Source organism: Peromyscus californicus, unplaced genomic scaffold (genome assembly GCF_007827085.1).
Source record: "Peromyscus californicus insignis strain IS unplaced genomic scaffold, ASM782708v3 Scaffold_24__1_contigs__length_46423439, whole genome shotgun sequence".
Classification (NCBI taxonomy): domain Eukaryota; kingdom Metazoa; phylum Chordata; class Mammalia; order Rodentia; family Cricetidae; genus Peromyscus; species Peromyscus californicus.
In genome coordinates this window covers 4487956-4512930 of record NW_026294535.1, presented here as the reverse complement: position 1 = coordinate 4512930, position 24975 = coordinate 4487956, and the positions used below count along the sequence as shown (strand labels likewise).

At 46.9% G+C, this 24975-nt stretch overlaps 1 protein-coding gene across 6 annotated transcripts in view; it reads left to right on the top strand.

Moving 5' to 3' along the window:
* The first annotated feature begins 10935 nt into the window (after positions 1-10935).
* Positions 10936-24975, top strand: part of Nopchap1 (NOP protein chaperone 1) — a 155060-nt gene continuing 141020 nt past the window's right edge. For 2 of the 6 annotated variants that reach the window (XM_052752970.1, XM_052752971.1), the window contains exons 1-4: positions 10936-11098; positions 13216-13299; positions 17212-17348; positions 19251-19445. In XM_052752970.1, the coding sequence (XP_052608930.1) occupies positions 10984-11098; positions 13216-13299; positions 17212-17348; positions 19251-19445 (531 nt within the window). In that variant the 5' untranslated portion in view covers positions 10936-10983. Of the gene's footprint in view, positions 11099-13215; positions 13300-17211; positions 17349-19250; positions 23387-24975 lie in introns of those variants that run through there. The other 4 variants (XR_008221587.1, XM_052752975.1, XM_052752972.1 and 1 more) reach the window with 3 other exon arrangements.

Below are 24975 nucleotides of genomic sequence, written 5' to 3'. Positions count from 1 at the left end.
GAGTAGGAAGTAGAACCTTAGAGATAAGAGACTTGGAAATGTAGAGCAGAGCAAGTTTAGATATAATAGATTTGAGATCATTTGTTTGTGCAGTGGCAGTTGTTATGATTTGTGAGAATTCAGAAATGAAGTGTGCCAGTTTTTGGCCACTGATCTATACAGAGGCCAAGCTGTAGTAGTAAAACCTGAGTGCACGGAGGAAGAAAGTGGAGGGAATTTCTATAAGCTCTAAGAGGGAGCTGAGAACAGAAGCTGGGGGGGGGGAGCAGGGAGTGGGGGTTTTGGGTGGGTGCCAGGAGGGATTAAGGAACAGACAGAGCAGCCAGCTCCCAGGGGCTGGAGGAAACTTTAGGAGGGAGCTGAGAACAGAAGTTTAGGGCTGCAGTTTCTAGAAGGAAGAGATAAGAGATAAGAGATAAGGCTCACAAGAGAGAAAGATCAGGTAGAGTGGGAGGAAGGAAGGAAAAGGGTCCCAGGCTGCTGAAGGCTGGACTGCAGCTCCTGGGGAAGAGATGAAGTGGATAAAGTGTCGTTGAGACAAGAATTTCCATGGGGCATCCCCAAGCAGAATGGGAAACTCGTCAGATTGAAGAATGTTCCAAATCATAGAGGAAAGGCCTTGTCCTTGTTATTGGAGCCCAGTGGGGGCAAGAGGAGCTTCCTGGCACACTGGTGTGGCTTTCGTAGTAACAGTAAACAAATTCAGGTAGGGGTAACACTTATCCAGAAGAGGAGAGGGGGGGAGAGAGCAGGAGAAAAGGAAGATGTACATGTGGGTGCAGCAGGCCAGAGGAGAAACATGTACAGAGTGTAGAGGTGCCCATGTGGAGGGCATAGCAGGCCAGAGCCCAGAGAGACACTTACAAGGAGTAGACTAGAGGCAAATGGTTAGAAAACAGGTGGAAGGATGTAATCGGAGGCTTTTCTCTGTCTCACCCAGTCCCACAGCCACTTTTATATAATCACTCGGAGGCTTATATTAATTATAAATGCTTGGCCGATGGCTCAGGCTTATTACTAGCTAGCTCTTACATTTAAATTAACCCATTTCTATTAATCTATGTATTGCCACATGGCCCATGGCTTACCAGTTCTTTCATATCTTGCTTTTTAGGTGGCTGGAAGCATCTGCCCTAACTCCACCCTTCTTCATCTCTGTCTTCAGTTTGAATGTACCACCTAAACTTATTCTGCCTTGCCATTGGCCAAACAGCTTTATTTATCAACCAATGAGAGCAACACACATTTACAGTACGCAGAAAGACATCCCACAGCAGAAGGAAGCAGTAGCTGAAGAATCAGGCTCTAGAATTTGGAATCCAATCTTATGGGTGGCAGAAGCCAGCAGAAACAATTGATCCATATATACCCTAGGAGAGTCAGATCCGCAGCTTGGTTCAGAATGGCTGAGCTCCCTGGAAGGGAACTCATTTATGACATTCCCCCAGGTTTCAGCACCAGATGAATGAGAAAAAGAGGAAGAAGAAGGAGGAGGAAGAGGAGAAGAAGAAGAAATAAAAAAAGAAGGACATGGCTGCTCCTAGGTATGTTGGAGGAGAAGTTTATTGTAGATATGTGGGACAGCATAGTCAGAGGCAGGGACATCTGGGGGAGTCCAGAGTGGACATGGCTAGACTGAGCTAGGCCTTGTGAGGACAGGGGAAAGGAGCTGCTGACCTCACGGGTGGCCGGCGCCAAGAGGGTAAAAGGTAGACAAAAGGGTCAGGTAACCAAAATGGCTGGATTATATAGTGAAGGGCAGCTGGGGGAAAGGCAGTTTAGGGTAGGGGCAGGTATGCCAGCCATACCCTGTAACAGGTAGGGACTAAGGGATGCTGGGAGAAGCTGGTGGCTAGCATCTGCTTTGATATGCTAATGGGCACCTCAGCCGTTTGTCCAGGGTTTGGGACCCAACAGTATTCACACAAGTAGGTTTTACAAGACTCCTGTACGCCAAACACATGTCATCATTCATCCATCTACAAATACTCATTAAATACTTAATTAAATGTGAATCCCCATCCTCTGCTGTGGGACTACAGCTCTGGTTTCATTCACGGAAAAATAAATGAGTGTCTATCTCACAGGATTCGTGTTCAAACATTACAAAATATTTACCTGTGGGATGGCCAGTAAAGGTACTTGTCACCCAGCCCAACAACCTGAGTTCAGTCCCCAGGACACACTTGGTAGAAAGAGAGAACAAACATCCTGCAAGCCGTCCTCTGACTCCACATATGTTCTGTGGCACATCCACACACATGCACACACATGCACACACATGCATACACATACACACATCCACACACATCCACACACATGCACACACATCCACACACATCTACACACAATATATATAATAAAAATTTTGCCGGGCGGTGGTGGCACACGCCTTTAATCCCAGCACTCGGGAGGCAGAGGTAGGTGGATCTTTGTGAGTTTGGGCCAGCCTGGTCTACAGTGCGAGATCCAGGAAAGGCCAAAGTTATACAGAGAAACCCTGTCCCGAAAAAAACAAAACAAAAATTTAAGTATATCTAGCCATATGGTGAAAATTACTAAGAAAGCAGAGTTAAAAGTTTTGGGCCACGTGTGGTGGCAGACATCTTTAATCCCAGCACTCAGGAGGCAGAGGTAAGAAGATCTCTGTAAGTTCAAGACCAGTCTGGTCTATAGAGTGAGTTCCAGGACTACAGAGCAAGACCTTGTCACCTTCGTACCCCCAAAAGAAGAGTTTCAGAGTGGGGATGGGGAGGCCATAGAAGGAGGGGCTTTGTTTCATTTGGAGTAAACATCCTCCTCAATTATAATAAAAGCAGAGAAAATTTCATAGCTTGAGTAGAAAGAAATAGGAAAGCAGTTATGATATGTAGGGGGAAATCCAGCAAACACAGATGTCCTGAGACAGAAATGAATGTGTTGTATTCAGGAGACATCCATAGGCTGGGATGTACCTCAGAGGGTACAATGACTGCGTGGCATACATATGGCGTGGGGGTGGGGTGGGGGTAGAAACAGAAACGGGTGCAATCCTGTGTCTAGAATGAAGAGAAAGAGCCCTGAAAGAATCTGAGTAGCAGTCCACTGTAAGTTTGGTTTCAGTGGAATTGTGGGGAGAACAAGGACAGACCACCCCTAAGACAGTTCCTCATAAATCCAGGTGAGAGGTATGGTGGCCCAGCCCTGGGCGTCAAACCGGAAACAGTAAGAAGGTGCTGGGCTCTGGACATGTCTGTTTGGAAGCAGAGGTAAAAGGCAGGATTTGCTCATGGAAATGTGGGAAAGGAGACAAAAGGATCAACTGGAAGAATGGATCTCTGTCATGGAGATGGATATGGGGGTCCATGAGAGCCAATGGGACAGCCATGTCCAGCAGTAGTAGTCTTGCAGTAGAGGTGCTGTTTTGAGTCATACTTCATGAACGATAAGTTGAGGCTTTACTCTCAGACTCCACATCCATGAAACAGATAATAACCTTCTGAGTTTGGAATTAGGGTGTAGAGTACTAACAGAACACTTGCTTTTGGGGGCTTCTTTCCCAGTACCCCCAAAAATCCATGATAAACACTCCGAGTTTACCAATGCCTTGATATCAGAGGAGACAAACAGTTTAACACAGGATACAACACCTGAATCTATGAAGCCAGGGGACATTTGAGGGGCCACAGTTTACAGAGCAGAAGCATCTTCTGAAGTTTGGAGGTGTTTATGGAGTCAATACAGGACATGATGTAAGGGGACATGATAGATTGAAATGGGAAGGATCAATAATCAAGGGGAAAATTTTTTGGAATGGGGATGAGAAAGGAAGGAAAGGAGCTAGAGAGATGGCCTGGGGGTAAAGCAGTTGCTATCAAGTCTGAGAACGTGAGTTCAACTCCCCCAGAACCCACACAAAGCTGCGAGATGAGAGATAAGAAAGGCGAACAACCAGAAGCTCCCAGTGCAGCTAGTCCTTCATCCATCCGCAGTGGTGATCAAGTGACCTTTTCTCAAATAAGCTGGAAGGTGAGACCCAACACCAAGGTTGTCTTTTGACATCTACCACGTGTCGGGACGTACCCATGCTTGCATTCACACACAGACACAAATGCATGCACACGCACCAAGGGAAAAGCAAAAAGAACTACTGCGGTGGGGGCGGGACATCCGGAATGACCAGAGGTGTTTCTGTTTGACAGCTGAGTCTCTTGATGATTGATTGACCCTTAACTGGGCTTTTCTCCCATGAGCACATGGATCATGGTCTGAGTTGTCCCTGCCCCCAGTGTCTTTAGAAGCTGCTGTGCCCTGTGCACTCATTAGGTTTCTATCAACCTTGACCACTGAGTTCTTGCCTCCAGGCTTTAAGCTTCTTGTTCTTTTTAACTAGGGAGACGCCCTGATCTACACTCACCAGACAGATCGAGCCTCTTTGTCTCCACAGCAGCCATTGAATAATACTTAAACAGCACGCAAACCACCAACTCATGAAGCTGTCCACCTCTCAGAGTCCGTCAGCTATGTTACTACCTCATATTTGCTTGACGTTGCCAACCCTAAGTGAATTTTCCATAATTATCCACTTGAAACGAATGAATGAACTCATCTGGAAGTTCTTCTGTTGATGGTGCTTTTACTTACATTTTGGTTTGGATTCTGGTTCTACTCCTAGTGGAATAATTCACTAATTAAAAAAAAAAAAAAGAGCTAGGTAGCTCCAGCTGGCCTCAAACTTGAACTCCTTCAGCTTCAGCATTCAAGTGTTCTGGATTACAGGCTTACACCACTGTGCTGGATGTTATTTATTTAATTTCGAGTTTAATCATAGGAGGCTGGAGAGACGGCTTAGTGGTTAAGAGTACTGGCTGCTCTCCTGGAGGACACAGGTTCAACTCCCAGTACTCACACAGTGGCTCAAGGCTGCTTAACTCCAGTTCCAGAGAATATGATGCCCTGTTCTGAGGGACACATGGCAAACAGACATACTTGCAGACAAAACATTCATACAATATAAATGAAGATATTTAGTTTTTTAATAAAGCATTTAACTTCATACTACATGCTTTAAGCTGCCTTGGTTGAGTTTTTGCTAGGACACAGACTTTCTGTAATCACCCTGCTTCTCGGTAGCTGCCATTGCAAACCTGTGCCACCAGGCCCAGCTCCTCTGGCTTATCTTCAAAACTATGTCAAATATGGGGACTGAAGAGGGGGCTCAGCAGTTAAGGACACAAGGCATACTGCTTTTCCAGAGGACCTGAGTTCATTTCCTGGCACCCACAAGGTGTAATGCTCACAACCACCTGTAACTCCAGCTCTAGGGGACTCAACACTCTTCTTGCCTCTGGGGACACTACAGTCACGTGCACACATCCACACAGTACACCCACATATACATGTAATTAAAAATAAAATCTTACAAAAAATCCTAATAAAGAAGCCAGAGCTGGGTGGTGGTGGCACACACCTTTAATCCCAGCACTCAGGAGGCAGAGGCAGGCAGATCTCTGAGTTTGAGGCCAGCCTGGGCTACAGACTGAGTTCCAGGACAGCAGGACAGCCAAGGCTATATAGAGAAACCCTGTCTCAGGAAAAGGAAAAAAAAAAGCCAGACATGGTGACACAGGCTCATATCCCAGCAACTCAGGAGACTGATCCATGAGGATTACAAGGCTTGCCTAGGCTAGAGAGTGAATTAAGGCTAGCCTGGAATCTCTATCTTTAAATTAAAAGTTTTATTTTAAAAATCAATAAAGAAGCTGGACAGTGGTGGCACACACTTGGGAGGCAGAGGCAGGGGGATCTCTGTGTTCAAGACCAGCCTGGTCTACAGAGTAAGTTCTAGGACAGCCAGAGCTACAGAGGGAATCCCTGTTTCCAGAAAAACAAACAAACAAACAAACAAAAACAAACAAACAAAAACAAAGAAAGAAGAGAAAGAGATGGGACTGGAAAGATAACTCACCAGGTAAGAGCACTAGCGACTCTTGCAGAGGACCCAGGTTCAATTCCCAGTATCCACATGACAGCTCACAACTACAAGTAAACTCCAGTTCCAGAGATATGGCTCCCTCTTTTGGCCTCCAGGACATCATGCACACATGGAGTGCACTTACATGCAGGCAAAACATTAATACACATAAAGATAAAAATCTTAAAAAAATCCAAGTGTGGTGGAGCAGGCCTTTAAAGCCCAATATTCAGGAGGCAGAGGCTAGTATATATCTGTGAGTTCAAGGCCAGCTTGGTCTACACTGTGGTTTAACTACATCTCAATTGTTCGATTTTACCAAAAAGACTTGGGAACCAGACGCTGGAGTGAATATCTGCTAGCTCAGAGGCAGAGTGGGCACCCAGATGACCCTCCTCTGCTGATGTCCCAGAAAAAACGGCCTTTCTCCTACGCCATCTCTAACAAAATGCTTCAAACTAAATGTCCCTCCCTTTTACTTCTTGTGGGTCTATGTGTCCTCCCGACTCTCTCTTATTCTCTATGTTTTTTTTTTTTTCCTGTAAACTGGTTGCTTGCTCTGCCTCTTGACCTATGGGTTGACTTTATTTAATCCTGTTTACAATATTCAAGCAGAAAGCTCTTGGATTAAAGGTGTATACTAGAGCTGAGCCACACCAAAACTAGAAACAGGTTTTTCTAGTAAATAATACAATCTTGGGGTTCTCAGTGTGATAAAATATACTTCAACACTACATAGTGAGTTCAAGGCTAGCCAGGGCAACACAATGAGACACTGTCTCAAAAAAAAAAAAAAATTCCTGGGTTGAATTCCTAGTGCACCCCCATCAAAAAGAAAAAAGAGGCAAAATGCACCCATTTGGAATCTGCATAGTAGGAATACAAGCATTGCTTTTACAATTTATCTATAAAAGTAATTATAGCAAAACAAGAAGAAGAAGAATGGAAGAATAGGGACTTAGCAGGAGCTCTGTACTCTGCCGAATTCCTGCAAGCAAAGAGGTACAAAGATGTATGTAACTGCCCACAGCAGGTCTCCACGAGCCATCTCTGGCCTTATCCCTTCCAAGTTCTTGGCTAAATAAATCTGAAGTTCATACCCACTGTGTAGTGTTCTGTTTGGGCCATTTCAAAGGGAGTAGCAGATATTATGACCACGTGAAGGTATTTATTTTATGATAATGGAGACCTCTCTGTCCTGGATAGGGCCTGTAACTGGGAGGGCCTATACCCGCCTGTAATCATCTTGTGTAAACTTGCAAAACATTCTCAACAGGAAATAGATCAAAAGAGATTGCAGCTGTAGGATGAGGAAAGGAAACAGTACAAGCTGTACACAGTTTGCCAACCGGGAAAACAAGTGCGTCAGCTGGTCCTCTCCTTCAGCCGGTCCTCTCCCACAGCTCAACTCTTGTATGTGCCCTGCTCCAGCTCACGTCTGCTGTGTTGTCTTGATCAGTCCAGAGTCACAGGAACAGTCTTTTCTGCCAATTGAAGAATTAAAGGACAGGAAAGGAACGTTACTGAAACCTTGGGAATCCCAGCAGAGCTGTTACAGAATATCTGAGAAATCGGGGACCTTCCTCAGGGTTCTTAGTTTTGTTAGTAAAATCATTTAAGAATGGACACCAACAGAAGCTGGGGACAATTTATTAGGTTTAAAAGGAAAACTCCAGGTGAACCCCCAAGCTTGAAAGGAGGAGAATGGAGAAGAGAAGGAACAAATCCCATGTTGCCTGAGATAAGGCCTCAAGGAGGTCAGTCACACAGTGGCATGGAGCCACATGCCCTGGAGGGGAGCTTTGCAAAAGATAAAGACACCCAAAGCATATCCTCTGGTCAGCATCTGAAAAAAAAAAAAAATAGAAGAAATAGGCCTCAGAAAGGCAGGCTGACTTGGGGGCACCGCAAGGCAGCTCAGCTAGTGGAGACATGTTAGGGGGTGGGAATTCTGGACAGGAAAACAAAATACCTTAAGATGAACCAGTCTTCCTAGTGGTTGTCTGCTAGCCAAGTCCTCACCTACCCCAGTGGACTAACTCTTTAAAGAGGAGACAAGGGCATGTCTCCACCTAGAGGTAGGCTCCATCCTCTACAGTGTGTGTGCATTGTAGTAAACATTTCTACCAGAATGCAGGGCTAGTGTCCTAATTCTCAACGTATTTTATAAGTACTTTTGAGCAGAGGCTGAAAAGCCAGTGTAAAATGCATTATTGTCCTAGGACAGGATCCTAGAAGCTTTACTCAGGAGAAAAATTGAAAAGGTATGGAAATAACCAAAATTGTTTTGACTTTTTAAAAAACAATACAGTGGTTGGGGATGTAGCTCGGTTGGCAGAGTGCTTGTGTAGCTCCCAGGCACAAGGCCCTGGGTTTGATCCCTAGAACTACATAAACCAGGTGTGGTGAGTAGAGACAAGAGTATCAGGTCATCTTTGGCTACATGGCGAGTTTGAGGCCAGTCTGGGTTACTTGAGACCTTGTCTTTACAAACAAACTAAAACAATGGAGTTGATGGTGGCAAAAGCCTGTGATCCCAGAAATCAGGGGCAGAAGTAAGGGGACTGATGTCATGGCTCCTCCTCCCCCTTTCCACCCCCAGCTCCATCCGGTGTGGAGGAACGCATCCACGTCTTTCCTGGAACAGTTCTTGGCAGATAGCACAGCCTCATTCGGATGTCTCTTTAACTGCAGCACAGGCCAGGCAGAGGCCATCATAGCCCACTTGGGTCCCTATCCCGTGCGTACTACTTTCAGGGAGCGTAACATATTCTCTAGTACCTCAGCCAGTTTGGGGGCATTCCTGTACTTGTGTGTGTCTGTGTATGGTGTGTGGGAGCTCAGATGTGGCCCAAGACAAATGTTCAAGTGATCGGTTGCAGTTTTGTCATGAGGAAGGACTATGACAAATAATTTCAGGCTAAAGATGTCATTGAAGAGTATTTTGGATGCAAGAAATGAACAACGAAAATTTTCCCACCTTTGAAAAGAAAAGAAATATATATTCAAGCCTTTTTATTCCCCTCGAGACAGGGTTTCTCCATGTAGTTTTGGTGCCCGTCCTGGGTCTTGCTCTGTAGACCAGGCTGGCCTCGAACTCACAGAGATCCACCTGGCTCTGCCTCCTGAGTGCTGAGATTAAAGGTGTGTGCCACCACTGCTCGGCATATTCAAGCCCTTTGATCATATATTTTTTTTTTTTTTTGGTTTTTCCAGACAGGGTTTCTCTGTGTAGCTTTGCGCCTCTCCTGGAACTCACTTGGTAGCCCAGGCTGGCCTCGAACTCACAGAGATCTGCCTGGCTCTGCCTCCCGAGTGCCGGGATTAAAGGCGTGCACCACTACTGCCTGGCTTGATCATATTTTAATTGTGTTATTTGGGCTGGTTGATAGCTCAGCAGGTAAAGGCGTCTATAGTTTTTTGATTTGTAGGATCAACAAAGTGGAAGGAAAGAACTGATTCCCTCAAGTTGTCCTGGCTTCTACACTCATGCCATGCCATGTGCCCAACCCCCGTCCCCAACACACAGTTTTTTGAGACACAGATTTACCCTGCCGCTCCAGTTGGTTTAGCTCTTGCTATGTGGACCAGGCTGGCCTTGAACTCACAAAGACTCACCTGCCTCTCAGCCTTCTGAGTGCTGGAATTAAAGTAACGATTGAAGTAACTTTTACATATTCACTGCAGCTCCTTGTTCACAGCAGGCATGAGGTGGAACTCAAATATCTAAGATTAAAAAAAAATATGTGCTGTTGAACTAGCCCTGGTACAAAGCCTGTCTGTCTGTAATCTCAACACTGGGATTGTTTGAGGACAACCTGGAGTTGAACATTATAGCCTGGGAGATCTATATCTATATCTATATCTATATCTATATCTATATCTATATATTGAGATCCTGTCCTCCCAAACAAATCCCTTTCCCCACAAAGAATATGTGGTACATAATTCAATGACATATTATTCAACATCAAAATAGAAAGAATCCTTTCCAGTAAACCTTGAAGGTTTTATTTTCAGTGAAATAAAAGTCACAAAAACAAGTGGTTTATGATTCTGTTTATATGGAAAGAGAAGGCAGAACCTGGGTACCAGGGTCAGGAAAAAAGGAGGAATCAGGTTTGCTGTTCAATGTGTCTAGTTTCAGCTTTTTAAAAAATTGTTTGTTTTGGTGCTGGAGACCAAACTCAGGCCCCCCCTTACACACTTTACCATTTAACTACCACCTGGGACAATCTTTTAGGATTTTAGGTGAAAACTGTTTGGAAGGCTTGTTGCATAGCAATGTAAACAGTACTCATAATGCTGAATTTTGTGTTTACAATTCAATAATACATTTAACGGGGTCTGGTAGTCAAGGTCTGTAAAGCAAACTATTTATGAGGCTGCCCTACCTTGACTACCAGCCCAATCTGAGTAACTTGGTGAAGCTTCATTTAACAAATAATTTAAATCAAGCATGGTGATGGGTGCCGGTAGATTTAAGTACACACTGAAGCAGGAAAACGGTTAGTTTGACGCCCACCTGGGCCAGTATGATAAAATAATTTTTTTTTTCTTAAGAACAGGATAGAGCAGCTGGCTATGGTGGCTCCCACCTATAATCCTGGCATTTGAGGGACTAAAGCAGGATTGCCACAACTCAAGACCACAGAAATCTCCCCAAACAAAAACAAAAATAAAATAACAAAGGCCTCACACTACGTTCATCGGCTTGAATTTGTTTTTACCAAACCAAGCCCTGCTGACGCTTTTCCAACAATAACAATAACAAGGGAGATCCCCAGGCGGGGGAGGAACAGGCCCCGACGCGTGCTTCCGCAACGCTCCGCCCACGCTGTGTGCTCCCCCACCCCCGCTTCCGGCCCCGCCTGCCCGAGGCTCCAGCCCCGCCTCCTGCACGAGCTTCCGCCCTGTCCCCCATTGTCACCGCCCACCTCCGAGTTTCCGCCAATTGCCGCCTTGGCCCCGCCCCCCGCCCCCGCACCTTCGTCTATCCGGGTTCATGTCTCTTGTGCTGTCTTGCAAGCATGGAGCTCCACGGCGAGCGTGTGTCCGGTCCCACAGCTTCGTCGTCTTCTGGAGACTGCGCGCAGGTCACTGTGTCCAGGGAGCTGCTGACCGCGGGGAGCGAGGGTTCGGGAGGTGAGCGGCGGCGGGGACAGGGCTGGGCTGGCGGGGCCGGGACGCTGCGGGGGGGACCGGGGACTAGCAGAGCCCAGGACGCTGCGGGGGGACCGGGGACTAGCAGAGCCCAGGGCGCTGCTGGAGGGACCGGGGACTAGCAGAGCCCAGGATGCTGCGGGGGGACCGGGGACTAGCCGGGCCCAGGACGCTGCGGGGGGACCGGGGACTAGCAGGGCCCAGGACGCTGCGACCGGGGACTGCCCAGGACGCTGCGGGGGGACCGGGGACTAGCAGAGCCCAGGACGCTGCTGCGGGGGTACCGGGGACTAGCAGGGCCCAGGACGCTGCTGGGGGGACCGGGGACTAGCAGAACCCAGGACGCTGCGGGGAGACCGGGGACTAGCAGGTCCAGGACGCTGCGGTGGGACCGGGGACTAGCAGAGCCCAGGACGCTGCGGGGGAACTGGCGACGCTGTGGGGGCACTGGAGACTAGCAGAGCCCAGGATGCTGCGGGGGGACTGGGGACTAGCCGGGCCCAGGACGCTGCGGGGGGACCGGGGACTAGCAGGGCCCGGGATGCTGCGGGGGGACCGGGGACTAGCAATGCCCAGGACGCTGCGGGGGGACCGGGGACTAGCAGAGCCCAGGACGCTGCGGGGGGACTGGCGACGCTGTGGGGGCACCGGGGACTAGCAGAGCCCAGGACGCTGCGGGGGGACTGGCGACGCTGTGGGGCGACCCGGGACTACCAGAGCCCAGGACGCTGCGGGGGTACAGGAGACTAGCAGGGCCTAGGACGCTGCTGGGGGGACCGGGGATTAGCAGAGCCCAGGACGCTGCGGGGGGTAACGGGGACTAGCAGAGCCCAGGACGCTGCTGGGGGTACCGGGGACTAGCAGGGCCCAGGACGCTGCTGGGGGTACCGGGGACTAGCAGGGCCCAGGACGCTGCTGGGGGGACCGGGGACTAGCAGAGCCCAGGACGCTGCGGGGGTACCGGGGACTAGCAGGGCCCAGGACGCTGCGGGGGCACCGGGGACTAGCAGAGCCCAGGACGCTGCGGGGGGACCGGGCACTAGCAGAGCCCGGGATGCTGCGGAGGGACCGGCGACGCTGCGGGGGGACCGGGGACTAGCAGAGCCCAGGACGCTGCGGGGGGACCAGGGACTTGCAGAGCCCAGGACGCTGCGGGGGACCGTCGACGCTGTGGAGAGACCGGGGACTAGCAGAGCCAAGGACGCTGTGGGCGGGGACCAGCGACTCTGCTGGGGAACCGGGGGCTACCAGAGCCCAGGACGTTGTGGGTGGACTGGGGACGCAGCGGGGGGTCCCCGGAACCTGGCTGGGGTACCAGGGACACTGCAGAGCTCGGGTCACTTCGGTGGGGGGGCGGGGCGGGATGCTGAGGAGCCCAGGACGCTTGGGGGACCAGGGATGCTGCAGGGTGCTGAAACGTGCTCAGTGTGTTTCAGTTTGCCCAGTTCTACAGTTCTACATAGTTTGTAACTTTTTGGTTCTATTTTATGATCACAGGTATGTAGAGGGGAGGCTCTTTTCTCCTTTCATGTGGGTAGTGGGTGGAACTAAGGTCTTCAGGTTTGGGAGGCAAGCCCCTGTGTCCATTGAGCCCTCTTTGTTGGCCCAATTTCTGATTTATTTATTTATTTTTTTTGAGACAGGATTTCTCCATGTAGTCCTGGAACTTATTCTGTAAACCAGGCTGTCCTTAAACTCAGAAATCGCCTGCCTCTGCCTATTAAAGGCACGTGCCATCACCTCCTGCCGTTTCTGACTTTAATTAAATAAACTCTGTGAAGACTATCATTGCAGGTCCACGTTCTGTTAACTTCATTATTTAAACTTTTTATTTATTTAATGCCTGGTGCCTGAAGAAGTCCCACGGTGTCTGATTCTTTGGAACTGGAGTTACAGACCAATATGAGCCACCATGTAGGTGCTGGGAATCAAACCCTGGTGTTTGTAAGAGCAGCTGCTGAGACATGTTACTATGTGGTCCTGACTGAAGACAGTCACAGGAGCTGTTGCTGATGTCCCTCTCTCACTGTTCTGCAGGGCTGAGGGTCATCCCAGCACTGAGTTGCAGTGTATTTATGATGTAAATTGTGTATTTTCAGGTATCTGGGACCAATTGCTCATCAGCTCTAAGCCTCATTCCAAGAAGACTTCTCTTCAAACAGTTAGGATGCAGAGGAGCCCTTGTAAGTACTGCCTTTCCCGTCTAGGGGGCGCTCCCCTAATTTCAGCTAATTAGTCTTTATTTGATGGAATAGTCTGTCTTCATGGCTCATATCAAACTGTAGAGTCAAATACATCAAGTCTAATATTGTGTCATTGTCTAAGGAATAGAATTTTTCATCTTGGTCCCCTGCCTGCACTTTTTTCAGAGTATTTTTTTTTTTTTTTTAACTGAAAATGTTTCTGGCTTAGTGAGATGTCACACATCTGCAGTTGGAAGGCTGAGGCTGGAGAACTGCAACATGTTGGAGATCAGTTGGGCAGTTATCAAGACTTCACTTGTTTGAAAAAAGGACTTATTGTTCACATTTTGGAATAGTAAGTTTGGCTATGGAGAACACCACTATTGGTTAACTGTTGTTGTGACAGTCTGTATAGCATAGAAGTGTCCTCAGAATTGAAGTATTCCCTCCTAAATTAAAACATTTCCTTAAATAGTGTAAAGAGACTTTTAAGATAACAAAGGAAGCTGGGCAGTGGTGGTGCACGCCTTTTAACCTCAGCACTTGGGAGGTAGAGACAGGCAGATCTCTTGAGTTTGAGGGCAGCCTGGACTACAGATAGAGTTCCAGGCCAACCAGGGCTACTCAAAGAAACTCTGTCTTGAAAAAACAAAAGAAAAAAAAAGGATATAGACAGTAAACAAGCTTCTGGAAGTAAATTTGCAGGAATCCCAAGACCCCTTCCCTAAGGATTACATCCACAGTAATAGTTAGTGAAGCCTAGCTGCCTGTGACTCCTCAGGGAGCTGCAGGGAGGCAGCTTTTATGAGTTGCCACTCTTGTTGCTCTGAGTAAGCCCAATAAACTCACTGGCTCACTACGTTGCTCTTTGGGGGCGTCTTTGCTTTAGTCTGTCGTTAGAGCCCTGTCTAGGGTGAACACACGTTAGTTCATGTCTTCTAAAGGCTTCAGTTCACTAGAACTCCCTATGTAGCTCAGGCTGGCCTTGAACTCATTGTGACCCTGCTGCCTCAGCCTCTTGAGTTGTGGGATTGCAAGCATCAGTTGTCCCCCTACAGCTTTACATGGTAAATCTTGTTAATACAAACTAACAGAGCCAGCCCCCTTCATTAATCACACGATAATATTGCTGAATTGCACGCTGATAAACGTGCTCCTCATTGATACTGTTGAAATAGCTTTCATAAAGTCATCAGTGTCTGTGTAATGGGCCCGTCCCCTTTATTTTCAGAAGTCCAGTTAAGATCTTTCTGTCTCCGCCTTGGTTTTTGGTGGTGGTGTTACAACTTGAACTCAGAACTTTCGGCAGGCTGTGCACGCACTCTCGTGGTGAGCTGTATTCCCAGCCCTTTCTGTATTTCTTTTGTTTTTCAGGACTAAGTTTCTCTGTGTAGCTTTGGCTGATCTGGAACTTTCTGTAGACCAGGCTGGTCTCAAACTCACAGAGATCTGCCTGCCTCTGCCTCCCAAGTGTTGGGATTAAAGGCATGTGCTGCCACTGTCCAGGAGAATTTTTCTGTTTTGAGACAGGGTCTCTTAAGTTGCTTAGGCTGGCCCCAAACTCCCTCTGTAGCCCAGGCAGGCCATAAAGTTGAGATCTTCTTGCCTTCTACCAAATAGCTGTGATGTATGTGCTTTCACTAAAAGGCCTAGCTATTTATATATTTATCTGTTTGTTTTAGAGGCAGGGTCTCACATAGTCTAGGTTGGTCTCAAACTTCAGTCAGGAGTGATCCTGACTCCAGATTTTCCCACCTCTCCCAATTCTAGGATTACAGTTACTCCTGCCATGTCTAGCTTTAGTTACTCCTTTTTTCTCTGCTCCTGGATAGTCTCCCCGTGTTTATCCCTGGCTGGTCTAGGACATTCTGTATAGATCATGCTAGTCTCTAACACACAGATACTCCTGTCTCTGCCTACACTGGTGTGTGCCACCACACCTGGCAGTTATTTACTCTAGGAGACTGCTCAGGATAAGAGTGCTTGTTAAGAAAACACGGGGAACGGAATTCAAACACTTAGAATCCACTTACAACGCTGTGTGGCCACATGAACCTGTAACCCCTATGGTGTTGGGGGACAGAGACAGAGTCATTAAAGGACTTTTAAATTGACCTCTGAAACTTTTCAAGCCAGTCCTCCATCATCTGCATTGCTCTCTCAGCATTCTTATCTTCCAGACTCCCACAGAACAGGTCACCAAACTTTGAATACTTAATCGTTTTAACAGCCCAGAGTTCCAAAGTTTTTCCACAATCCTAAAAACGCATGGTCAGGTTTGTCACAGCAATACCCCACTATTGTGGTACCAGTTTCTGTCCTAGTTAGGGTTTCTGTTGCTGTGGTAGAACACACCATGACCACAGCAACTTGGGGAGGAAAGGTTTATTTGGCTTACACTTACTGTTCATTGCTGAAGGAAGTCAGGGCAGGAACCTGGAGGCGGGAGCTGATGCAGAGGCCATGGAGGGGTGTTGTTTAATGGCTTGCTCATCCTGCTTTCTTTTAGAACCCAGGATGGCACCGTCCACAATGGGCTGGGCCCTCCCCCACTGATCACTCACTGAGAAAATGTCCTGCAGCCGGGTCTTGCAGAGGCGTTTTCTCAGTTGAGGGTCCCTCCTCTCAGATGACTAGCTGGTGTGGAGTTGACTAAACTAACCAGGATGGTGGTGAAATTGGATGCATTAAATAGAATTCTGAATTGCAAATTGAGTGAAAGCTCAGATTGCCTAAAGAGAAAACCAGGAAAACTTGGCTCATTTTTGGGATGACAGAACCCAGTCAGAAACTGCAAGTTCATCTGGATCCAGATGCCTGCTGTCCTCACCTGTGGCCTGTCTCTCAGCTCTGCTTTCTTGGTGTTGGATTGATCTAAAGATGGCTATTCCACAGCTGTGGAGAGTTGGCTGCTTTATGAGAAGTTCCAGACCCACATTCATCACTTACTTGGTATTTTTCTCTTTTGCTCCCAAGTTGACCACTTCCTGGCTTGGCTGGAACACCCTGTTAGCTTATGCCACAGGGCAGATTCTGGTGGACAAGACTACAGAATACATAGGCTTGTTCAGGATGAGAGAAGACAGTAATGACCCAAGCTCAAAAGGAAGGGCAGGGCACGGTCTGTGCAGGATGATGGGAAGTTGGAAGCCAGTTGTGAAATAGCCTAGGCTACATAGCAAGCCTTTTGCCAAAAAGAAGATGGCTGGTGTTGACACTTGCAGGTGAAGGTGGGTAGACGTTGGGCAGGTGACACACCTTCCAGGTAACTGAAATAGTAAAAAGTAGAAATGGGACCTCATTAATAACCTCGACAGCCTTACTGTAAAGACCATTAGGTCATTCTGCTTTTTTTTTCCAGTCACCTTGTTGAATGCCAGCCTTGTAGAATTTTATACTTTTCAGGATGGAAGAGAAACACAAAACATTTGAGTAATAATTGCTGAATTGTGTGATCTTGTTGCTTTGGGAGTTTCAAATAGAGACTGGGAGTATAACTGATGGGCAGAGCCCCTGGCCTAGCAAAAGTAAGGCCCTGGTTCAATCCCCAGCGATCTCCCCTACCCCCACCCACCCTCCGACCCAAGGCAGCTGAGAAGCAAACGGATGTTAAGAGTTGATGGATTGGGCTGGAGAGATGGCTCAGTGGTTAAGAGCACTGACTGCTCTTCCAGAGGACCGGGGTTCAATTCCCAGCACCCACATGGCAGCTCACAGCTGTTTATAACTCCAAGATCTGACACCCTCACATAGACATATCTGGAGGCAAAACACCAGTGCAAATAAAATAAAAGTAAATTATTAACAAAAGAGTGGATGGATTTATTGTTGCTCTGCTCTGAAGTGTTCGACCAGGAGTTGTGGAGTCTGGGATTTACTAACACGTCTGCATGCTGTGTTTGCTCTCCACAGTGTTAGACCAGGTTCAGGCCTTCCTCCCACAGATGGCCCAGGCAAATGAAAAGCTACGAAAGGAAATGGCGGCTGCTCCAGCTGATTGCTTCAATATTGAGAATATTGATGGGACATCCGGAAACATCATACAGATGGTAACTGTGCCCTATTTCTGTTTCATGGGATGGAGTTAGTGTGCTTGTCACCAAAACGGGAAAGAGTGATACTTTGAAATTTTGTTCTAAAATAAAATGTTAATTTAAAGTTTGTGAAGACCTTCACACGGGCAAGATGGTGGAATCACGTTACCCTGTCTTACGTGCTGTTCAGTGCTGAGCACAGCTGTTGACGTTGACAAAGAAGCAGGGCTTGGTACAGTGATGGCCACTAACCCTTTTTTAAGGGAAGGGCTATATATTTGGCTCAGAGTTCAAGGGGACCATTTTTTTTCATGGTGGGAAGTTGTGCCTGAGGGAGCCTGTGGTGGCAGAAGCTTGTGGCATGCTACAATTTCATTTTTTATTTCATTTTTCAATACTTTTTCCCCTCTTTTTGTCACTTTGAAAGTATAGAAACCGTTCTTAGTTGAAGAGATGAACAAAATTAGGCAGCAGGCAGGATTTAGCCTGCTGGTTGTAATTTGCTGGCCCTTGCTCAGAAATGTAAATCCCATTAAGGCAAGAGTTGTGGAGTGTTTTTGAGGGAGTGGGTTGGGGGCAGCCCTTACCTGTGGCCCAGGTTGGCCTCATTGTCAGTCCTGCCTATCCCCACTGCTGGGGTTACAGGTTGGGATTGTAGATGTGTCACTTAAGTCTGAAGTGTCCAGTGTAGTGCCTGATTCCAGGCCAGTGGTTCTCAACCTGTGGGTCTCGACCGGCCTATTGGAAAACACAGATATTGCATTATGATTGTAACAGCAAAATTACATTTATGAAGTAGCAGTGAAAATAGTTTCCTGTCTGGGGGTCACTACAGCGTGAAGAACTGTTAGAGGGTCACAGCATTGGGAAGGTTGGGAACCACTGCTGTAGTCCATTTTTGAGAGAGTGCTGTTGGCTGTGTACTAGGCAAGAGGAGACCCCTTTTGTTTTTTAATTCCATGTGCATTGGTGTTTCACCTGCATGTATGTCTGTGTGAGGGTGTCATATCCTCTGGAGTTACAGATGTGAGCCACTATGTGGTTGCTAGGAATTGAACCCAGGTCCTCTGAAAGAGCAGCCAGTAAACTTAACTGCTGAGTCATCTCTCCTTCCCAGGAAAAGCGTTTGTTTTTTTTTTTTAAATGGTGGCACTCACACCTTTTTTTTTTTTTTTTTTTTTTTTTGAGACAGGGTTTCCCTGGTGTTTTGGTGCCTGTCCTGGATCTCGCTTTGTAGACCAGGCTGGCCTCGAACTCACAAAGATCCACCTGGCTCTGCCTCCCAAGTGCTGGGATTTAAGGTGTGCGCCACCACCACCACCCGGCAGGAAAAGTGTTTTTAAAGGCATAAGTAAAATCAATCTTTCAAACTTCGCTTACGATGTATTCTGGCACCTGAGAACATGGACGTGCCATTTATATTAAGCATACAGCCCAATCTGTGCTCCAGAATTTATAATGGATATTGATAGCTTCCTCTGCTGCCTTTATTTAAGAATTAACTATTTTTTGTGTGCACGTCAGTGTGTCTGGCACCTATGTGGGTGCCCATGGGGGTCAGCAGAACCAGGAGAACGTTAGATTTCCTGAAGCTGGAGTTGGTCGTGGGTGTTGGGAACTGAACTGGGGTCCTCTGGACAAGCACCTCGACCCGCCGAGCCTCCCCTGGAGCCAGCTGTACTGCTTTATCTTTTTTGGTTTCTTGAGACAGGGTTTCTCCATGCAGTTTTGGTGCCTGGCCTGGATTTCGCTCTGTAGACCAGGGTGGCCTCGAACTCACAGAGATCCGCCTGCCTCTGCCTCCCGAGTGCTGGGATTAAGGCGTGCGCCACCACAACCCGGCACTAGCTGTTGCTTTATTAGAACATGTTACAGAACTGCTCTGAAGTAGATTTCTCAACCTGACACTTCTTACAGGATGTGGCCTTATTTGAGATGAACCGGTCAGATTCAAAAGAAGAGGACAGCTCAGAAGAGAGCTCACAGGACGGCCCTGAGGACAGCTCAGAGTCCGCAGATGAAGACTGCGTCCCCTCCGAAGTCACCATAGACACCATAAAGCTTCCAAATGCAGAAGGTGGCAGAGGCAAGATTGAAGTTTTAGACAGTCCGGCAAGTAAAAAAAAGAAGCAGTGAGATAGGCCAGTGAAAAGAGGCAGGTCCTCCCTACCTGCGACTGGGGGAAGGTGGTTTCTGGGGTGATGGGTCCAGGGTCCCTGTGATGCTCTTTCAGTGTCACAAAGAAAAATTTGCAAGTCCAGGTGTGTTCTAAATAGGAAGTGTTTCGATCTTGACTACAGAGGGGGCAGCGCCCTTGGGTACTGAGAAGGGAAATAGGGAAGAGATAACTTTTGATTGGTTGGTTACATGAGGCATTTGCCTAAGTTGACATGGTCTGAACAGTGTGGCCTGTGACTCAGTGAAGCCCATCTACACTAAAATCTGGCTACTAGTTAGAACATTCCTGCTTCCAAATTGAAGGTTTTGGTTTTGGTTTGTTTCTATACCAAAGCAGGTTGCAGTTTGTTATATAGGAACTGGGTATTAGAGACCAGCCCAGGATAATGGCTCCTGCCATTTAAGGTGTGATGGTGGCTAGATTTTATTAAAGGAAACCAAAATTGCCTTTTAAAGATTTGTAAATGGACAGCATTCAGATCCTGTAAAGGCATACTGAGCTCTTGCTGTAAAGAGGTTTAGTGTTTACAAATCTCTGTGCTGTATCACTGTGTGCTGCTATATGTATATGAATTCATGTAAACATTGTCTTCAAATTGTGATGGTACTGACAGCTGAAAGAATGACTCCAGTTCTCCAGTTAGTTAGCTTACAGAGTGGTGGGTGACGTGGGCAGCTGTTCTGACTCACCAGTCTTGATTGTGTTTTGTCAGAGCTAGCAAGCGCCAGAGGTGGGAGAATGAACCATCCCTCCAGGAGGCTACTTGAGCATAGGAGCGTGCCCATTACCTGGAGGACATGGTAACAGCTCTCTCACTTCCTGGTGGTTTGACATTCCATGGGTTGATGCTTACATCCTTGCCTCCTCTGAGCCAGGGTCTCTAAAGACAGTTTATGAGGCCTGGACCCAGTTTCCCACCTTCCAGCTCTGTCTGCACCTTCTTCCATAGTCCTGAGCCTTAGAAAGAGGTATTATGCTCATCTTCCCCCCTGAGAACTGAGCCATTGGGCTGCTGTGCCAAAACAAGAGGAGAGACTACAGCCATGGATGCATACTCCTTAAGTGATACAGGCAGTCAGAAGGGCACATACCCCCATGGTAGTGACCTAAGCCAGTGGTCAAAAACATCTTGCACGTCTGTGGAAGTATCCCATCTTAACTGGGTTTTCTGGTATCCAGTGTCCACACACAGATCAGCTGTGCATATACCCAGAGCCAGTCTGTAGCCTGTTTTTCCAATATCCAGGTTTCTTGGTTTAAGAAGCATCTGTGTAGGTGTGGTTTGGAACTTGAAAATAAACTTAGCCAGGGCTTTGCTTAGATTGCTGATACTAGGGCTCCTGCCTAATGACTAAATACAGAAAGTGGGTATTCCTGTGACAAAGACAGTGACTTCACATCTTGGTGAGTGCCAAGCTGCAAGACCACAGCTGAGGCATAAAAGGGTAAAGCATTTTTTTTTTTTTTGGTTTTTCGAGACAGGGTTTCTCTGTGTAGCTTTGCGCCTCTCCTGGAACTCACTTGGTAGCCCAGGCTGGCCTCGAACTCACAGAGATCCGCCTGGCTCTGCCTCCCGAGTGCTGGGATTAAAGGCGTGCGCCACCACCGCCCGGCTAAGGGTAAAGCATTTTTATTTCCATGTACAGGAGAACAAAGGTTATATATTGTTCTCACACTGGACATGCTCCCCAACAAAGAAACAGTGGGCACTTTATTTGGGAAGCCTGTATGTAATCATAAAGGGAAGGCATGTTGGAGACTGATGCATTCCCTCCTGAGCATACTCAGTTAGGTCATAGCTCAAAGAGGAAAGGTGGCAAATGGGAACATCCTGAGGGACAGCCTACATCGTGAATGAAGGTGAGATGGTCGGGGAAGGTTCTCGGGTGTTCTTAGGTTTGCATAACGAACACTCGATGGGTGGTTAGTGGCTGCTTTGGGATAATAGCTAGGTTATAGATAGGAGTTGGCTGACAGCTCAGAGAGGGACTTGGAGGAGTGGCTCTAGATGTATCCCCTCGTACAGGAGTAGAAAGCCCTGTAAATGTGGTTTGCTTTACCTGTAGTACCCTTGCACAGCTCTATCCATGTATCTACTAATAGTAGTGTGTCTCTCATTCTGTCTTTCTAGGCACAATGGGTCATAATCATAAATGCCTATGTCGGGATTAGGTCCAATTTCATGATGCCCAGAAGGTAGCACGTTAGGCCAGGTTATGGGTTCCCATTCTACCAGAAGCTCACCTTTAGAACAGGATTGTCATATTGGGCTTTTATTCATATGGGAGGGGCTCTGTTGATAGTGGGGAGATCTGTGAAATTTCTTCACTTTGACTGATGGAGGGAGCAAAATGTTTCATGGCATACCTACCTGACTAGAGAGAGAGTTCACCATGTGTGTAGTAGTCAGAGTATCATCATCATGGGCTACAGTGGTTGCCGCCCAGTGCAAGAAGAGGCAGCTGCAGTATGACTCCAATGCACATAAATAGTTCAGAGGATAATTGTCTTAGTTTACTTTCCTATTTTTGTGAAGAGACACCATGACCACAACAACTTGTAAAATAGAGAATTTAGTTGCGTGCTTCCTTATAGTGTCAGAGGGTGAGTCTGATCATCATGGCGGGGAGTGTGGGCAGGCCTCTGGGCAGGCATACAGGTAAGCAGGCAGAGCTCTGTAGCAGCAGCTTACATCTGCTCTACAAACAGGAGGCAGAGAGTGAGACTGGGCCTGGATGGGCTTTTGAAACCTCAAAGCCCACCCCTAGTGACACCCCTTTTCCCAACAAGACCACACCTCCCAATCCTTCCTAAACAGTTCCACCAACTAGGACCCAACATTCAAATGTAAGGACTATTCTCGTTTAAACCACCACAGTAGTTGATGGGGTACATCTGTGTTTAGCAAAGCAGTGGTGATAGTCTTGCCATTGTTTGAATGTGTGATTTATTTGATCCCCGGGGTTTCTGACCTGACGGAGAGTTCTAACATGGAGTGGGCTGGACAGACAGCTGGGAGAATGTTGACTCTACCTGTGCTGATTGCACCAACACTGAATTTGCTGTTACCTGTGTAACAAGCAGATAATGGAGCACTTGGGATCCCTAGCAAAGCCAGGCTGTAGGAATAGGCTCCCCCTTGTGGCCTGAATAGTGCCCCTGACACTGGCGGCTAACGACAGAGGATGGGGTAGTGTATCCTGGTTTAAGCCCAGGTTGGTGTTCCAGTCTCCTGAAGTCTGAGCATGTGGCGTCTTCAGTGGGGGATAGTGACAATAGTCAGTATAGTGTGGGGACCTCTGGGGTCTGTCTTTCTGGCTAACAACTCCTGGGAAGGTAGACCACCCTCACATTGGCGTTTTTATTTAACAACTTTATGGTTGCTGGAAGCACCATTTATGCACATGTGTCTTTATTGAAACATCAACTGCCATTTAAGTATTTGTGCCATTTCTGTGGTGTCATTTTGTGGCACCTTATTAGAGACTTGGAACAAAGCTTTCCAACAATCTTTTTCAGATAGCTGGTTTTACCGGCAGTGAAGCGGACAGACTCTGCTGTATTCCATCTGCTCCAGGGTTTCCCTCTTTGTCAAGTAGTTGCTCCAGTGTTGTGGATATTAGCTTATACTCCTCTCTATGACAGGGATATGAAACCCATTGAAACTGTCTCTTCAGGTGGGGTAGGCCTCAGGACAGTAGGCACACAGTTGCTTAAGCTGTCCCACAAGAATCTTAGTTTACTCAAAACTTCTGAGGGAAGAGGGTCATGTTGGGGGAGATGGAAGGGGTGTTGGAGTACAGATGATCAAGATGGATTGTTTACATGTATGAAATTGTCAAAAAATGAATAAACTCGATATTTTACAAAACTATTTAAAGCATTTGGTGGCACATTCTTATAGTCCTAGCACTCAGGCTGAGGCAGGAGAATTGAGAATTTAAGGCTGACCTTGGCCTAGGTTGCACATTAAGACCCTATCTAAAACCTCAAGCTCCCTTGTGTTCTGATTTCATGCTTCCCCGTCAAGTTATGCAGGGCTGAGCAACTGAAAGGGTGAGGTGTGAAGGTACACCAGTACCCCAGAACCTATCCATTGCCACAGGCTGCTGCAGGATTTTCTCAGTGACCGTACCATGTCAGTTACTAGTTACTGTGTCTGTCTACAAAACCACAAGGCTGCTCCGTTTAGCTTTTTAAAAAGTGAACGCCATTATCGACATATTTGAATAAATATGCCCTCCATCTTCCCCACCCTTGGTCCCCCATCTCCTCATGTGGCCTACCACTCAGACTCCTTTCCTTTTCTGTGTCCTGTTTATCCTTTTGTCCCATCTGTCTGTCCTTATCAAGTTACTACTCTCTTGATTTCCTTCCTAGATTTTAAGACTTGATACCTGTTTGCTTTTGTTATACATTATAGGCTGGGATCTCTATATGAGGAAACATAGGAGTTTTTGTCTAATTTTGAGTCACTTAATACACTTTTTAGATAGACTCATTTTTCTTGCAAATTTCATTTTTCTTCACAACTAAATGATACTCTGGTGTGTGTGTGTGTGTATCACATTTTTGTTTTGTTTCTTGGTAGATCTAGACTGGCTGGATGTCTTTGCTCCTATGAATATAGCAGCAGGAAACATGGATGTGCACTTGTCTTTCTGCTAGTAAATGGAGCCCTTTGGGTACAGGAATGGTGTAGCTGGGTCATGTGGTAGATCTAGTTTTAATTTTTTGAAATCTCTCCATGATTTCCATAACGGCTAAACTCATTTGCACTCTCATCAGCAGTGAATAGGATTTCTCTTTCCTCACACCCTGTCCAGCATTTGTCAGATTTCCTGATAGCCATTTTGACTGAGGTAGTTTCAATTTACATTTTCCTGATGGCTAGAGATAGTCACACAGTTTCTTTCCTTTTTTTTTTTTGCCTTTTTTCTTTGTAATTTTTTTTTTTTTTTGAGACAGGGTTTCTCTGTGTAGCCCTGGGCTGTCCTGGAACTCACTCTGTAGAACAGGCTGGGCTCGAACTCAGAGATCAACCTGGCTCTGCCTCCTGAGTACTGGATTAAAGGTGTGCACCACCACTGCCCTCCTGAATGTTTTTTGTTTTTTAAATACTTGCCGTCGATGTGTTTCTGCCTTGGTGAACTACCTGTTCATTTCATTAGCTTATTTGTTGATTGGAAATTTTGCTTCTTTTGGTATTTAATTTTTTTCCGTTCTTTGTAAATCTTAGATATTAGCCTTCTGTCTGAGTATAGGTGGTAAAGATTTTTCTCGCATTCTGTGTTTTTTGCTGCAAAGAAACTTGAATTTCATGTAGCCCCTACAGTTTTCTCCGAGCTGGTTTCTGTGCTGTTGGAATTATGTTCAGACAGTTCTTATATACACTAACATCTTAAAGCGCATTCCCCGTGTTTTCCTGGAGCAACTTCAGGTTTTAAATTAAGGTCTTTGGTC